Source organism: Arctopsyche grandis, chromosome 6 (genome assembly GCF_051622035.1).
Source record: "Arctopsyche grandis isolate Sample6627 chromosome 6, ASM5162203v2, whole genome shotgun sequence".
Lineage (NCBI taxonomy): Eukaryota > Metazoa > Arthropoda > Insecta > Trichoptera > Hydropsychidae > Arctopsyche > Arctopsyche grandis.
The window spans coordinates 13,682,571-13,697,133 of NC_135360.1; the positions used below are offsets into that span (position 1 = coordinate 13,682,571).

Sequence of the window (14,563 nt, forward strand, 5' to 3'; positions counted from 1 at the left end):
GACATTGTGGGGTGGCAGCTTTGTTGGTTTGTATATTTGCTGCGTGCGATATACATTTATACTAGTGTATGTAGTACACCGCACTGACACTGACAGTCAGCTGGGCTGACGTCATTGACGCCTTTGTTAAGACTCCTTATTCATTGTCGCCGCTTCCTTGGATGATCGTATGATCGTCTTCGTCTATTGGTGGTGCCAACTTTTCCAACTATCTCCAGCCTCGACTATCTGACATGCCGTCTTCGGCTAGCTGCTCGCATTGAAACCGCCCATTTCTTTCAAGTATGTTTGCGGCTAGACAAATAGACAACATGAACAGCTCTGATCAAGAAAATGACGAAGCGGCTGATGATCAAGCCTTGATACCGGAGACAGGTACAGATTAATCCGTACATCCGGCGTTGCGATAAAACGCCATACCCCATACAACATAACCTCTAATAACTGTATCTGACGTCAGGTTCAAGTTTCATGTGTATAACAAAAATGTACCAATTATTTTTTGCTATATACATACGCAGTTCGTTATTTTTCCATTATCCGGAGACAAAAAAAAAATATATATATATATTTTTTTTTGTCTCCGGATTTTTTTTTATTAAATACAAAATTAAATTCCAATAATTAAATAAACATATTAAGTAATTTTAAATTAAATCAGAATGCAGATTCTAGAGGTCAAATTTTTTTTTGATTGCGTTCAATAGTGACTCGAATACGTTGTCGTTTCTGACCAGTTGTGCTCCAAATGCATTTGACTTCAAATTATGACGGATTGTTCCTAGTGTCGTTAATTACACCACCGTATGGACACCAGGGTATGGATCAATTGCGTTGTAGCGATAATTGACTTTGCAATGTTCAAATCCAATACTTCAATCACTTAGATTAAAAAACATTCGCGAATCTTCTGACAGTCCTCCAAAAATCCACTGTAGACGTACTCTACTGGCGCTATTTATTCTCTTTGTAAACAGGCCTTCGACGGTTGATGTTTTGCTTCTTAGTTTCTGTTTGGGTCGTTTGTTCTTAGATCTCTCATTTATATATTGCAATCGACGGTTGTGTTCTTAGTTTGCACAATTTGATGAAGCTTTCGACGATTGATGTTTAGTTTCCTATCTTCAGTTTGGGTCGTTTGTTAAGATGTCTCATTTAGATATTCCAGTCGACGGTTGTGTTCTTAGTTTGCATAATTTGATGGACGCCAATTCTCTGACCCAACAATATAAGAAACAAAAGGCCATCACAAATAGTAGACGACTGTTCCGGTATCAATTTCCATGTAGGGTGACAATTAAAGCTACATTTCGTATATTTTTGCACACGGCATCCTGCTGCCAAGATGTTATGTGTCTTTAGTAGATAATAGAACGAATGAGCTACTCTTCTAAATGCAAAAAAATATACATTTTGTTTAAAAAAAGGCCACCAGATAATGGTAACGTACCGTTTTCATTAGAGTACCATGATATAGTGTACGACATTTGGCAGTTCCATATAGAAATTTGGAATTGCATAGCAGATAAACATTAATGTTATATTTACATATTTACCTATATATGTAGATATACAAATTTTATTATGTTAATATTGTACATTTCTATGCATCTCATAATGAAATCGCTAAAAAAATTACAACTTAAAGATTAATATTTCATTAACCAATTAAAAAATTTTGTATGATGAGAATAACAGCGCTTGAATTACATATCTCCAAAATAAACACATTTTTTAAAACCGTACAAACATGTTCAGTGATCGATTCTGAATTTAAATCCATCAAAATCTCGTGGTTGAATTTACTCATGATCACAAAACTTCATATATTGATAATTCATATATAGACAATGTATTAAATACATATACATATAGTTGAACTTGTTTAATACTTGTATGGTTGCTATGAGAAAAAACCCATAATCATTTACATAGATTCAAACGATTTTCCATGATCTTAACTGCATATGATGGGCTGAAAACCAGACTGGTACAAGTGACATTTTTAAAAAAGCTGTTTTAAGTGCTAAAATAATAGCATTTCCTATATGCTATTATTTTAGCACTTAAACCAGATTTTTTTAAAAATGTCACTTGTACCAGTCTGGTTTTCAGCCCGTCAAATGAGCCGTTATATTTTAGTCCAATTTTCAGTTCCAAAAATACTATTTCTGTTTGACTTAATACACAAATTGTTATCACTTATTTTAATTCGATATGTCCAGAATCGCGGAAAAGCATAATAAACGTATTACAGGCCACCAGTATTTTTAAATATTGTTAAACGCAAAACATTATATTTAATCTTTTGCGAGATATTTCTCGGAATGAAGAAAAGTAGACGTATGCCACGTTCAAATATAACGGCTCATTTTTACATCTAATATATAATTTCGAAAGAGACTTTGTATGTATGTATGTAAGGTTTATTGGGAGCATCGAAAACAAATTAAAATTTCTATGACATCGATATCGTCGAATGTTATGTATTTTTTTCCATTTAAATAAAGGTTGTGGCTATTTGCAGGTACTATATTTGCGAATTATTGGCTATTTGCAGGTACTATATCTGCGAATTATTGGCTATTTACAGGTACTATATCTGCGACAGGCGCAAATCCTTCTGTGCATGCGCGTGTTTACTATTAGATTGTTTTGCCATGTTTTAACTGTTTATATTACAAATACCGAGTGAAGCCGGGTAAAACCACTAGTAATTTATATTGAAGAGTTAACTAAAAGTTTCGTACAAATATGTTACATATACAGTCAATGATCGATAGTGCAATATTATGTTAATTCATTTTCGAAAACTATTGATGTTATTATTCAATATTGCTTTGTGCTGTTATCATATGTAGAGCATCGCATTACGGTCATTAATTGTTATCAGAAGCGTCATATAACACATTTACAAATTTATAAAATATTTTGCATTGCGTTTGATTTAAATACTACATACATATATGTGATATATATATTTTTTGTTCTTATTTACAGTTTTTGATACTAAACAATGTATCAAATCTCGCACAGTGCTGGGTATAATGGGCTTTCTAGGCTTTGCAAATGTTTACGCAATGAGAGTGAACCTGTCCGTTGCCATTGTTGCCATGGTGAATAGCTCTGCAATTCCTGACTCTACAAACTCCTCACTGGACGTGTGTCCAATTGTTGACCCAATAAATAATAGTTCCGTTCCGTTGGTAATTTTTAATTTTATCTTGCACATATAGTGCATGTATGTATGTATATTACAAAATATAAAATCATTATGTTAAATATATTGAAATTCGCCTTACATATTTGTAGAGACCGGGAGATTTCGATTGGAGTGAAACACAACGTGGTGTTATTTTGGGATCTTTTTTTTATGGTTATGTTTTAACACAGGTAATTTTAAATTATCAATATGCTTCTAAAAAGAATTCAGAATTTGAATATTATTTGTATGTAATAATTTCTGTATTTTATTGAAATTTTTTGATTGTAGGTGCCTGGCGGTAGATTTGCAGAACTTTTCGGTGGAAAACTTGTTTTTGGACTGGGCGTATTGTTGACGGCAATATTCACATTGCTCAGTCCAGCGGCGGCATATTGTAACTATACATTGTTCATAGTCGTTCGCATTTTAGAAGGTGTCGCCGAAGGTGTCACGTTTCCGGCAATGCATGCAATGTTGGCTCGGTGGATTCCTCCAGAAGAGAGATCAAAATTTGCGGCCATTGTGTATGCCGGTAAGCATTTCTACTGTTTGTTTGTTTTCAAAAAAAAATACGGATGTTACCAACCCATGACTTAATCTATGTATTTGAGGAATATAAGATGGTCAAAAATAAAATTCGATTTTTAAAAATACATTCACGTTTACACATACCGGTTATGGAAGCATTTTCGATACAAATTGAGCGCAAATATAGGAAACTTTCGCAAGATAAAAGTTCTACTTCTGGTTGTCGGATTTTGTCCGAAATTTTTTTATTATTTAAAATCTCTATAATCATTATACACATTAAATATCAAGAATATAAAAATAATTTAAAAGGTCAAAATAAAATAATGAAATATTGTTTTAAAACAAAATACAACTTCAGGTTTACGAATTTTGACCAAAACCTTATCAGCTCTAAGTTAGTACACAAAGAATATTTATATAAATTTTCAGCTTGATACGTTTAGGGGTGTGGACAGAATAGTGGCCACAACATCTAAACTGCCACTTCTGGTTGACAGATTTTTACCAAATTTTATACATAACTTGGTATTAAGCTTAAACTTCTAGATATGAAATTTCAGTTCAATAAACCAAAAGGTTTCTGAGAAAAACATAATAAACCTCGACTCTCTAGAATAAAAGCACTACTTCCGGTTCAGGTAAAAATATTAGGGTATAAAATTTATAATTTCTATTAAATGTAAAAAAATTTCAGTCTGATTGGTTTAGCGGTTTGGGAGATAATTTAATAAAAAAACTTAAAAAAGAGGACACCTATAAGGGAGGTACCATTTCCGGTCAACTTAAAAATTTGAAAAAAATTATCGTCGTATCCATAAAAATTTCAGTAACCGCTACGAAGTTTCAGTTCGATAGGGCTAACGTAACAAATAATCCCTAAAATACACAGACACAGACATTTTTTCTAGATCATGAAAACGTGATCAGGGATCGATTCTGAGTTCGAATCAGTCAAAATCTCGAGTTCGAATTTTCGCATGATCACAAAAAATTCATCTATTGTTACTCGATGACCGTCACCGTATCGAAACGTCGAAAAATCAAAAATGTTCGTTTACCATAAATACATATGAAAATCGGGTAGTACATATATATAATAGTATATATCAGTGGCGTGCGGTAAAACTCTCTCTACCCCCTTCGTAACTTAATTTACGCGAGCAGGATACAAGAGGAACATGCTTTTCCTCCCGTATAAAAAGAAAGATAATTTCACCACATGCCACTGATATATATTATATATACATACATAGTACCGTTTACCATGCATACATTCTTTTTGATCTTTCGACTTATGATCTTTCGATTTTCGATCTTTGCTTTCCGATCTTTGCTTTTCGATCTTTCGACCTTTCGATGCCGTAATGTAGACCCATTGTTACTACGTACATATATAGATAAAGTAAAAATGATGTATTTTAATGAATTATTCTTTTCAGGGTCCAATTTCGGTTCCGTTGTTTCGTTTCCCCTGTCTGGTTGGCTGTGTACCCTTGAATGGGGCGGTGGTTGGCCCTTATGTTTTTATTTATTCGGTGGTCTGGGAATCGTGTGGTTTATCGCTTGGATATTTCTCGTTTATGATACTCCACAAAGTCATCCCAGGATATGTCGACAAGAATTGGAATACATAAGATGGACTATCGGCATTCACGTAACACTCAAAATTTATATGAACGTATTGATTTTGTTTTGTTTGCATCTCATATTAACTTGTTTCAAATTCTTAAGGTTGATGCTAAAGCTCGTCCTATACCGTGGGGTCACTTCTTACGCAGTTTGCCTCTATGGGCCATACTGGTCACTCAGTGTGGTCTGTCGTGGCAGTTTTACACTCAACTTACCGAACTTCCCACATATATGAATAATATATTACACATGAAACTGCAACAGGTATACGATTGTTATTTATATTATTTTAAATGAAAAATCTATCGCTTTCAATACGATTATTATTTTTTCGTTTGTTTTTAGAATGCTCTATTAACGGCAATACCATATCTCACATCGTGGTTTGCGGGGATTTTCATAAGTGTATTTGCCGATTGGTTGGTAGCCAAACATTACATTTCTAGACTCAATTCCTATAAATTATGGAATACTGTTGGTAAATATTTCATTAAATTGAATTTATATGTGACGTATCATGAATGATGATTGTATTTATAACAATTTCTTCAATATTTCTAGCTTCGGTGATACCATCAGTAGGACTGTTGGGTGTAGCATGGGTAGGATGCGATAAAGTTTCAGTGCTATTACTTCTTTCAATTACTGGCGCTTTTGGTGGTGCTGTTTATGCTGGTAATTGTTTTATTATTTGTGCAAAAGATGCTTTAATTTGTTTTCGTTTGTTGAATTCGGATTTTTTTTAAATTTTCAGGCAATCAGATGAATCATATTGCGTTATCGCCGCACTACGCAGGCACTATGTATGGTATAACCAATGCTGCAGCAAATATTTGCGGTTTTGTAGCACCGTATGCAATTGGTTTAATAATAGAAGGCCAAGTCAGTATTTTCTTTTGACAGATGTTGTTTATTTTTACTTTATTTAATCTGATCTAATGATTTTTTTTTTATTATTTATTTAGGAAACACTAAGTCAATGGAGAGTTGTGTTTTATTTAGCAGCAGCTATAAATCTTGCCTGCAATTTATTTTACTTGGCTTTCGCCGGCGCTGAAGAGGAAAAATGGTCAATTGAAGTGTCCAGCTATTCTGAAGATGACATTAGTTCTAGTCCTTTGTTGAACGATTCTGCAAATGTGTCATCTTAACATTTAAAAAAGCTCAGCCAAATGACTCACCGGCGAGCATGCATAGCTAATTTTACAATTTGATGCATTATCATTGATAATTTTAGGAAAGTTAGTCGTATGTGTAAATATTATACGATAAAAACAAATGACTGTAAGTTATTGGATGATTAAAAAGATTGTCTACTAAATTATGAAGAAGATTAAATTTAATTTTAATTTTTTGCCTCACACACATCTTTCAAATTGTATATGTGTGTACACAAAATGGATATGTATGTATGTACATCATCGCCCGCACCTCCTAAGCCAAGCCCCTGAGCTAGCATGATAAAGTCCCCCCCCCTCCCCAAAAATAGTTTCAAAATTAAAATTAAAAATTATTCCATCAATATTCTTTACAATACACATTAAGGAGTAATAAGATTGAGGATCACTTAACATATATTTTCTTAAGTTTCAAATAAAAGTCTTGATCTCGATTGTTTCTAAGTTTCATATGATCTCGGTGCTGGGCCCTCCTCGCGACCTGGCCCCCAGGCTAGAGCCATGGCTGTCCCCCCCCGATTCCCGGCCCATGATGTACAGACATATGTATTTAATAATACACTTACTGTTACTAAAAAATGAATATGTAATAATTTCAGATAGGTATGTATGTATATACATATATGTATGCTACTTTTTCACATTTTTTAAATATTCCTCATAGATTTTTTTTTATTGAAGGTTTTTCGGAGTGATTTAATTTTTTTGACTAAATTGTAATAGAATGAAAAATTTTTAACAGTTTTTACTATTTTTTTATAATATGATTTGGTTTTTATACATAATGTATATTTATAATATTATAAGAAGAGATAATGTTAGAAGTGCACGACACATTAAAGTGACCTAATTGTGTGATATATTTTTTTATTTGCTTTAACTGTAATTATTTAAGTCTAAAATTTATTAACCTATATATGCCTTGAAAATCGTTTATTTAATGAAAAATATGTTTATTACGAGGTTTGAAAAAAAAACTATAATATACTTTTCGGCAATATGACATATCAACTCGTATTTGTGAATGTGTAGTTATTAAACATTCCAATTCATATTGTAAAATGTTTGTAGTATTAATGACTTATTATTACCGAAATTTGATAGTATGTTCCTCTTTTATATTTACCATACATATAATGTAACGTCTAAAGAAGATGATTCGTTTGTAACATGCTACGTGAACATATAAATAAATACTCAGTTTGAACATAGGATTAAGGAATTTGAAGTCAAAGAACACTAAAAACGTTCAAACAGTTTATGAGCATGTGTTCTCGTAGCATTTTACTAATGAATCGTTAACTAAATATGAGTAATTCGATTATTTATATTAAAATGTTATTTCTTACGAATTATTCCGATGTGTAAAAAAAACAAACATGGTGTACTTAGTTTATTTCTTTAAATGGAAATATAAGTATTATCACCTGTCACGGTTAGTCCTCCATTTAACTATACCATTGCTTATTTAAACTATGTAATTTTATGATTAAACATGAAGAGTTCTATGTATGTATATGTTTATCAAGTTCCATCATATATGTATTTATCCCAATTATAAAATACACAATCAAAAAATGGTATGGTTTGACGTTTCATGTAATTTTGAATAGCGGGTGGTTTTCTTAAACATAATGTATTTTTGCAAAGCCCAAAATTTTGAATTTGCCTTAAATGCATTTGTCTAATGTTATAGAAAAAATATCTGAAATAACCTGTGATAGGAAAAATATTGTAATAGTTTTGTAAAACAAAATAAAATATATATGTATATTACATAAATATACAAATTGAATTTATATGTATTATTGAAATACCCTTTCATATCCTCCATTTACATATCCTCAAATATGACACTTTTCTACCTTAAAAACAATAAGAAGAAATGCATTAACCCAGGGAAGTATGAAATTAATAAAAAATGGCATATCAGGCCTATTATGCACTGTCGACCAGTTGCCAGCGAATGTACTTTATATAGTCTTAAATGGGTGTTTATGCACGAGGTCGCCAGTCACCTCAACAGTGCATAATAGACCTTAGAGTTGTACATATTGAAGCAATGTATGCTGTGATGAATCTATGTACATGTGTAGACTGGTGCAAAGCTAACCGTGTTCTACAACTGTAGTTTAGAATTTGATAAAATTTAACAGGGCTGTGGAGTCGTTAAAGAAATCACGACGCCGACTCTGATTCCGATATTTACCAACAACACGACTCCGACTCAAAAATGTTAAATTTTATCAGGTTGTTTTTATTTTTTATTTTTATTTTATTTAAATAGGCACACATACAGAATAAAATATAAAAAGAAAGTTGTATAATGAGACAAAAAATAATAATAAACATAAATAAAAATATAATATTCCATTTACAGTGAGCACCACATGGTGATATAAAAAAGTAAAATTACAAAAACATCAAGATTTTAAAAAAAGAAAAGAAACAGATAAAGAAAAAGATACAGATAAAGTAAAAAAGAAAAAGAAAGACTATAAGGGTGAAGAAGCAAATCAACCACATATTATTTTCTTCACCTTTGTCCTAAAAATACTAAAAGAGTCTCTAAAGAGGTCAGGACAATCATCTAAGCTATCGTAAATACGGCATATACGAACGATTGCACTATTGAAAGAGGTGTTGCTTTGACAAATAGGTGGATAAAAAAGATTTGTGCATCTGGTGAATCGGGCATTAACGTTAAAATTAATCTCGCTTAAAACAGACGTGTCAAGAATACCATTAGCAATCTTATATAAAATTAACAAATCAGAAACCCTTCTACGCTGAGACAGACTTGCAATATGGAAAAAAGAAAGTCTGTCATTATAAGATGGTAACAGTTTTTTAAGACCAGTCTTATAGGATAAATGGCGCAGAAAACGCTTCTGGATTGTTTCTAAGTGCTCAATGTGAGTTTGGTAATAGGGAGACCATATGATTGAGGCATACTCCATATTACTACGAACTAAACTGTAATAGAGTAGAATCAGAGTATGGGGATTCTTAAAGGGCTTCGCAACTCGGCAAATAAATCCCAATAGTTTATAAGATTTAGTAACAATATGATTAATATGTTCATTAAATGATAGTTTGGAATCTATAAGTATACCTAAGTCTCTGGCACAATTTTTTGCTGTAAGATCTACGTTATTAATATTGTAAGTAAAGTCAATTAGGTTACGATTTCTGGAAAGTGTCATTGAGAAGCATTTAGAAATATTGAGATGCATAAGGTTTACATTACACCATTCAGATATTATATCAATGTCGGATTGTAATTTTAAGCAATCCGACTCACTACCTTTGCAAATAATTTTCATGTTATAGACTTAAAAATAAAACAAGATCAAACTTTATTAATTATTTATTTGAATTCATTCTTAAAAACAACATTGCTTCTATTAAATCTGTATTCGTAGAAGCTCTCAAATCAGAATTGAGGATTTTAAGAGCGGAAAATAACCGCTCTATTGATACTTGGGTTGGCATGCTGTTACGAATCTTTTACGATTTCTGGATACTGCTGTATTGCCATTTTAACATTTAAATTATAAGCTCGGTCAATTTTTTCCAACATTTTCAATGCATCGTAAAATTAATTTTTAAATTTTGAAAGAGTCTCCTTCGTCTGCTATATTGGGACTCAAACGAGGACGTTTTATTTCATCTTGTTCATTGAGATATTTTTCAAAATCGTCTACAGATTCAGCGATGTCGGATGAAGATGATGATAATTCAAGAATTGATTGATCAAAGCTGCCTGATGTCGTCTCGTTTCCCACTCGAAGACCTTTTATACGAATCGTTAATTCAAACAGAGCGTTCTTAGCTATATTTATTTGTTCTTCCGTCAATATGGAAAAATGGTCAGAGTCGGTCATTTTTCACGACTCCGACTCCGGCCAAAACACCGCGACTCCATGACTCCGACTACGACTCCACAGCCCTGAAATTTAGGTCTTGAAGGGCCACAGGATTTTTTTGTTGGGGTTGGATATACGGGATTTTTGTAATGACTAATGAGCGTTACACACATGTATGAACACCTGAACTAAAAAAATCTAAGCGCGGGGCACACTGACCTTCAGGGCACTGATTTTTTTTAGCTTTATAAAATATTTTAACCAGTAGTATGTATAGACTAGTGGTTAGCATATAATCCTTTGAACAGAGTGGTCATGGATTAAAATTCCATTGGTTTTTGCTGACCAGACCTTGGATTTGTGACTGTAGGTCAATCGTTTCTTTTCAGAATTTGCCAATTTATCAGATTTTCATTGAAACGGTTCCAAAAAATTGGCAACCTCACCCATTTTCTCGCAAAATCTCAAGTTTTCAACAATCTCGAATTTCGCTGAATTGTATAAAATGCTGCAAATTTACAAATTTTACCATAGATGTCTCTGTGGATATTAATTGATATGTATTTATGTACTTTGTATAATACTGATAATATTTGTATCAAATGTACAATGAAGGCGCATTGGGGCTACCTGTTAGGTCTTCCTGGTATAAATTAAAAATGAAATAAAGAATAAAAATTTTATTAAAATCATTGATTGGTTATCCCAAACCTACTTCTCTTAAACATTAAAAAGTATTTGAAAAATCTTTTCTATTCAATGGAAAGAAATACTTAAACATAAATATTAATAAACAGTACAAGTACAAGCTTATATACATATGTATTTACTCGATTTTTTTTTTATATTGTAGAAATTCTTATTGCAACATTGAATTAAATCAAGAATTAGAAAATTGCAAACAAACTTAATATCATTCTCTTTATCATAAAATTATCGCAGTTCAGTAGTCAGTGATGTATAATTGAAAATAAAAATAAAAGAATTTTATTTTTTGACACAATTTTATTGTATATTTTAATAAAATGGCATAATAGTATTGTGGATTTTGGTAAAAACTTTTAAGTACATACATTCATACTGTTCAAATAAAATAATCACAATACTAGTTCTTTGATAATATAACATTTATTTAGTTAAAAAGGAATATTTAATTTCCGATAGATTTAAATACATAAAAATATTTTTTAATGGTAAATATTTAAAAATCTTATAACATTCAATAATTTTCTTCTAAAAAATATGAATTTCTATTACATAAAAAATTATGTTCTTGATATTTTTTTTTAAATTCATTAGGTAAAATATTCAACGATAAAACGATGAAGTTAATATAAGAAACTTAAAAGTAATTTTAGATTTTTTGTAATTTCAGTAACTTTTCGTTTTTTAAATAAAATTCATGATGTACATACATGTGTATGATTGATTACACTTTTTTCGAATATGTATATCTACAGTTTGAATGTTTATGAATATATTAATGAACTTTGAATAATACAGTGGATAATCTGGGACCAGCCAGGCTATCACATAGGCCGCAGAGTTTTAAATTTATTATATATTTATGATATATGTATGTATTTTTAATATTATTGTTAAAGTAATTTTGACATTCTGTCATCTTAAAATCACACATGTTTTATTTCATTTTAAATTTGAAGTATTAAAATTAATGAATTGATGGATAGTACAAAGAGAAAAATGATCCCATTTATAAATTCGATAGTATATATAATTTTATATAATACCTTACATGAGATATTGATATGTTTGAAAGAGGTCACATGAAGCTATTGGTTTTCAAGTTGAAGAATTTCAATACTTAAACATACACTTATCAATGTATTTTTATTTATTTGATTTTTGGGGTATACTTCATTAATTGATATTTTCTTGAATTAAGAAATTTTATGATCCAAGTTAAATTTGGCACTTTTTTTAAGTGTTGATTCGATTGATGTTTCAAACATCTGTATGAAAATAATATTTAACAAAATAAGCCACATAAAATATGATAAGTATAATGAGGGATAAAATAATTTTCATGTATACATTATATAATAATTGGATACTTATGCATATGTAAATATATATTTTTTTTTTTAAGCTTGCATACATTCAATAAGATTATAAGTTATTATATATGTTTATTAATTTGTTACACTATAATAATCAAAACTTATTTTTTATACATATATATAAATATGAAAATAATTGTCATCATAATGAATAAAATCAACTATGAAAATAGAATAGTGCTTTTTAATTAAAAGAAAGCAACATTTCAGCTAAATTATAAACAGCTATATACTTACATGTGCATACATATGTATGTATATATCACACTTTCAACAACTTATAGCTGTTTGGAAAATAAAAAAATTATTTGTGTAAATATTTATGTGTGTATATTATATATGTTTTGCATATATGTATATATATATATATATATATATATATATATATATATATATATATATATATATATATATATATATATATATATATATATATATATATATATATATATATATATATATATATATATATATATATATATATATATATATATATATATGTATATGTATATATATGTATATATGTATTTATATATATATATATATATATATATATATATATATATATATATATATATATATATATATATACAGGGCTTTTTTTTGGAAAAAAAGGTGCTGAAACACACTTCTTGTCAAGTTTTTTATTGGAAAAGATTATATTTAAAGTATATTGTATAGAATATTCGTTTGAAACATAAAAAATGCTGAGACAAAAAGGTGTGGGAACGCCGTTTCACCGCGATACATGGGACAAAAAGCCCCGTATATGTATATAGTATATAGTATATACTATATATGTATTATGTTATCATCATTGGAAGACAACTTACTTTATAGTCAATTACATTCAAAATAATATAGATTTATCTATGCACACTGAATATTTTTTTACATAAATATATAGAGATTTTACTACAGTACATACGTATGAATAGACATACGTATTTTGGGCACTTTGCTATTAATGCTTAATTGTTGCTAAAATTCGGAATATATGCTAATAGATGCTAAATTCGTAAAATATGCGAATAGATGCTAAAATAACAAACCAAAGTGAAATTTGCATAAAATTAATAGACAATTTAGAAGGGTCTTCCTATCCCTTTGCCCAGTTATTATGTGAAGAAATTGAGGGGATAAAACAGAGCTTGCAGTTTACCATAGACGGTGTTTTTCCTGTCAAACCCAAGCAACTGCTTTTGTCTACTACTGTAAATAAAAGAAGACAGTTGGAGCTGTGTATCCAAAAGGCTGCTCAAAAAAGCGTCTTAAAACTAGACTCGCACTCAAGACTAAATGAGACAAATCTATTCCTCCGAACATTGAGTAAACTATTAAATCTATCTGTGGCAGGTACAAAATCTAATACAAAATCAAAATCAAAATATAATATAATGTTAAAGAAACAATTTTGTTTTTTAGAAACCTGCCATTGTTTAATGTATTAACAGAGGCTCAATGTTTGGAAGGATATCAGCACTTTTTAGACAAATAATACAGAATATAAAAAGTTAATCCACGCCGGATATATTGATATTATTGATGGCAACAAAAATTAAATATGAAGAGTTTGGTTGTGCCGCTCTAAAATCTATTTGGTGTCCCGTTAATAGTGTGGATGCTGAAAGGTATTTTAGTAAATACAATATAATTGTTACCGATCGTCGCCTGAATCTCAAAAATGAATCTGTAGAAATATGCTCCATGTTAAGTTTTAATCAATTTTAATTGGTATTATATTTTTATATTCATAATTTTTGTCATTCTATTTTTATATTCATGTTTTCTTATTGTAATTTTATTTTTTAAATATTTTTGAATTTTTCTACTATTTTTAAATGGTTGTGTTGTCTTTAAATTGTATATATGTATGTAAATTTTATTAAAATTCTTCGAAATTTTTTATTATTTTAAATTAAACTCTTCATGAAAATAGATGTTAAAAACCTAAAATGCCCTAAAACGCTAAAATGCAAAAAGAAAATGCTAAAAAAGTAGATGTCCAAAATACGGGTCTCTACGTATGAGCCATTATATTTGAAAGTGAAGTCCAATTTTCAGTTCTAA

General features: G+C 30.1%; 1 protein-coding gene across 1 annotated transcript; it reads left to right on the forward strand.

Annotated features, from left to right (window-relative positions):
* On the forward strand, nucleotides 1–8,336 carry LOC143912739 (putative inorganic phosphate cotransporter). Its single transcript, XM_077432087.1, has 10 exons — nucleotides 1–375; nucleotides 3,001–3,206; nucleotides 3,313–3,393; nucleotides 3,494–3,737; nucleotides 5,176–5,390; nucleotides 5,468–5,629; nucleotides 5,711–5,843; nucleotides 5,927–6,040; nucleotides 6,120–6,247; nucleotides 6,331–8,336. Exons 1-10 carry the CDS (start codon nucleotides 285–287, stop codon nucleotides 6,514–6,516), a joined length of 1,560 nt encoding a protein of 519 aa, XP_077288213.1. The 5' UTR covers nucleotides 1–284; the 3' UTR covers nucleotides 6,517–8,336.
* Nucleotides 8,337–14,563: the final 6,227 nt, after the last annotated feature.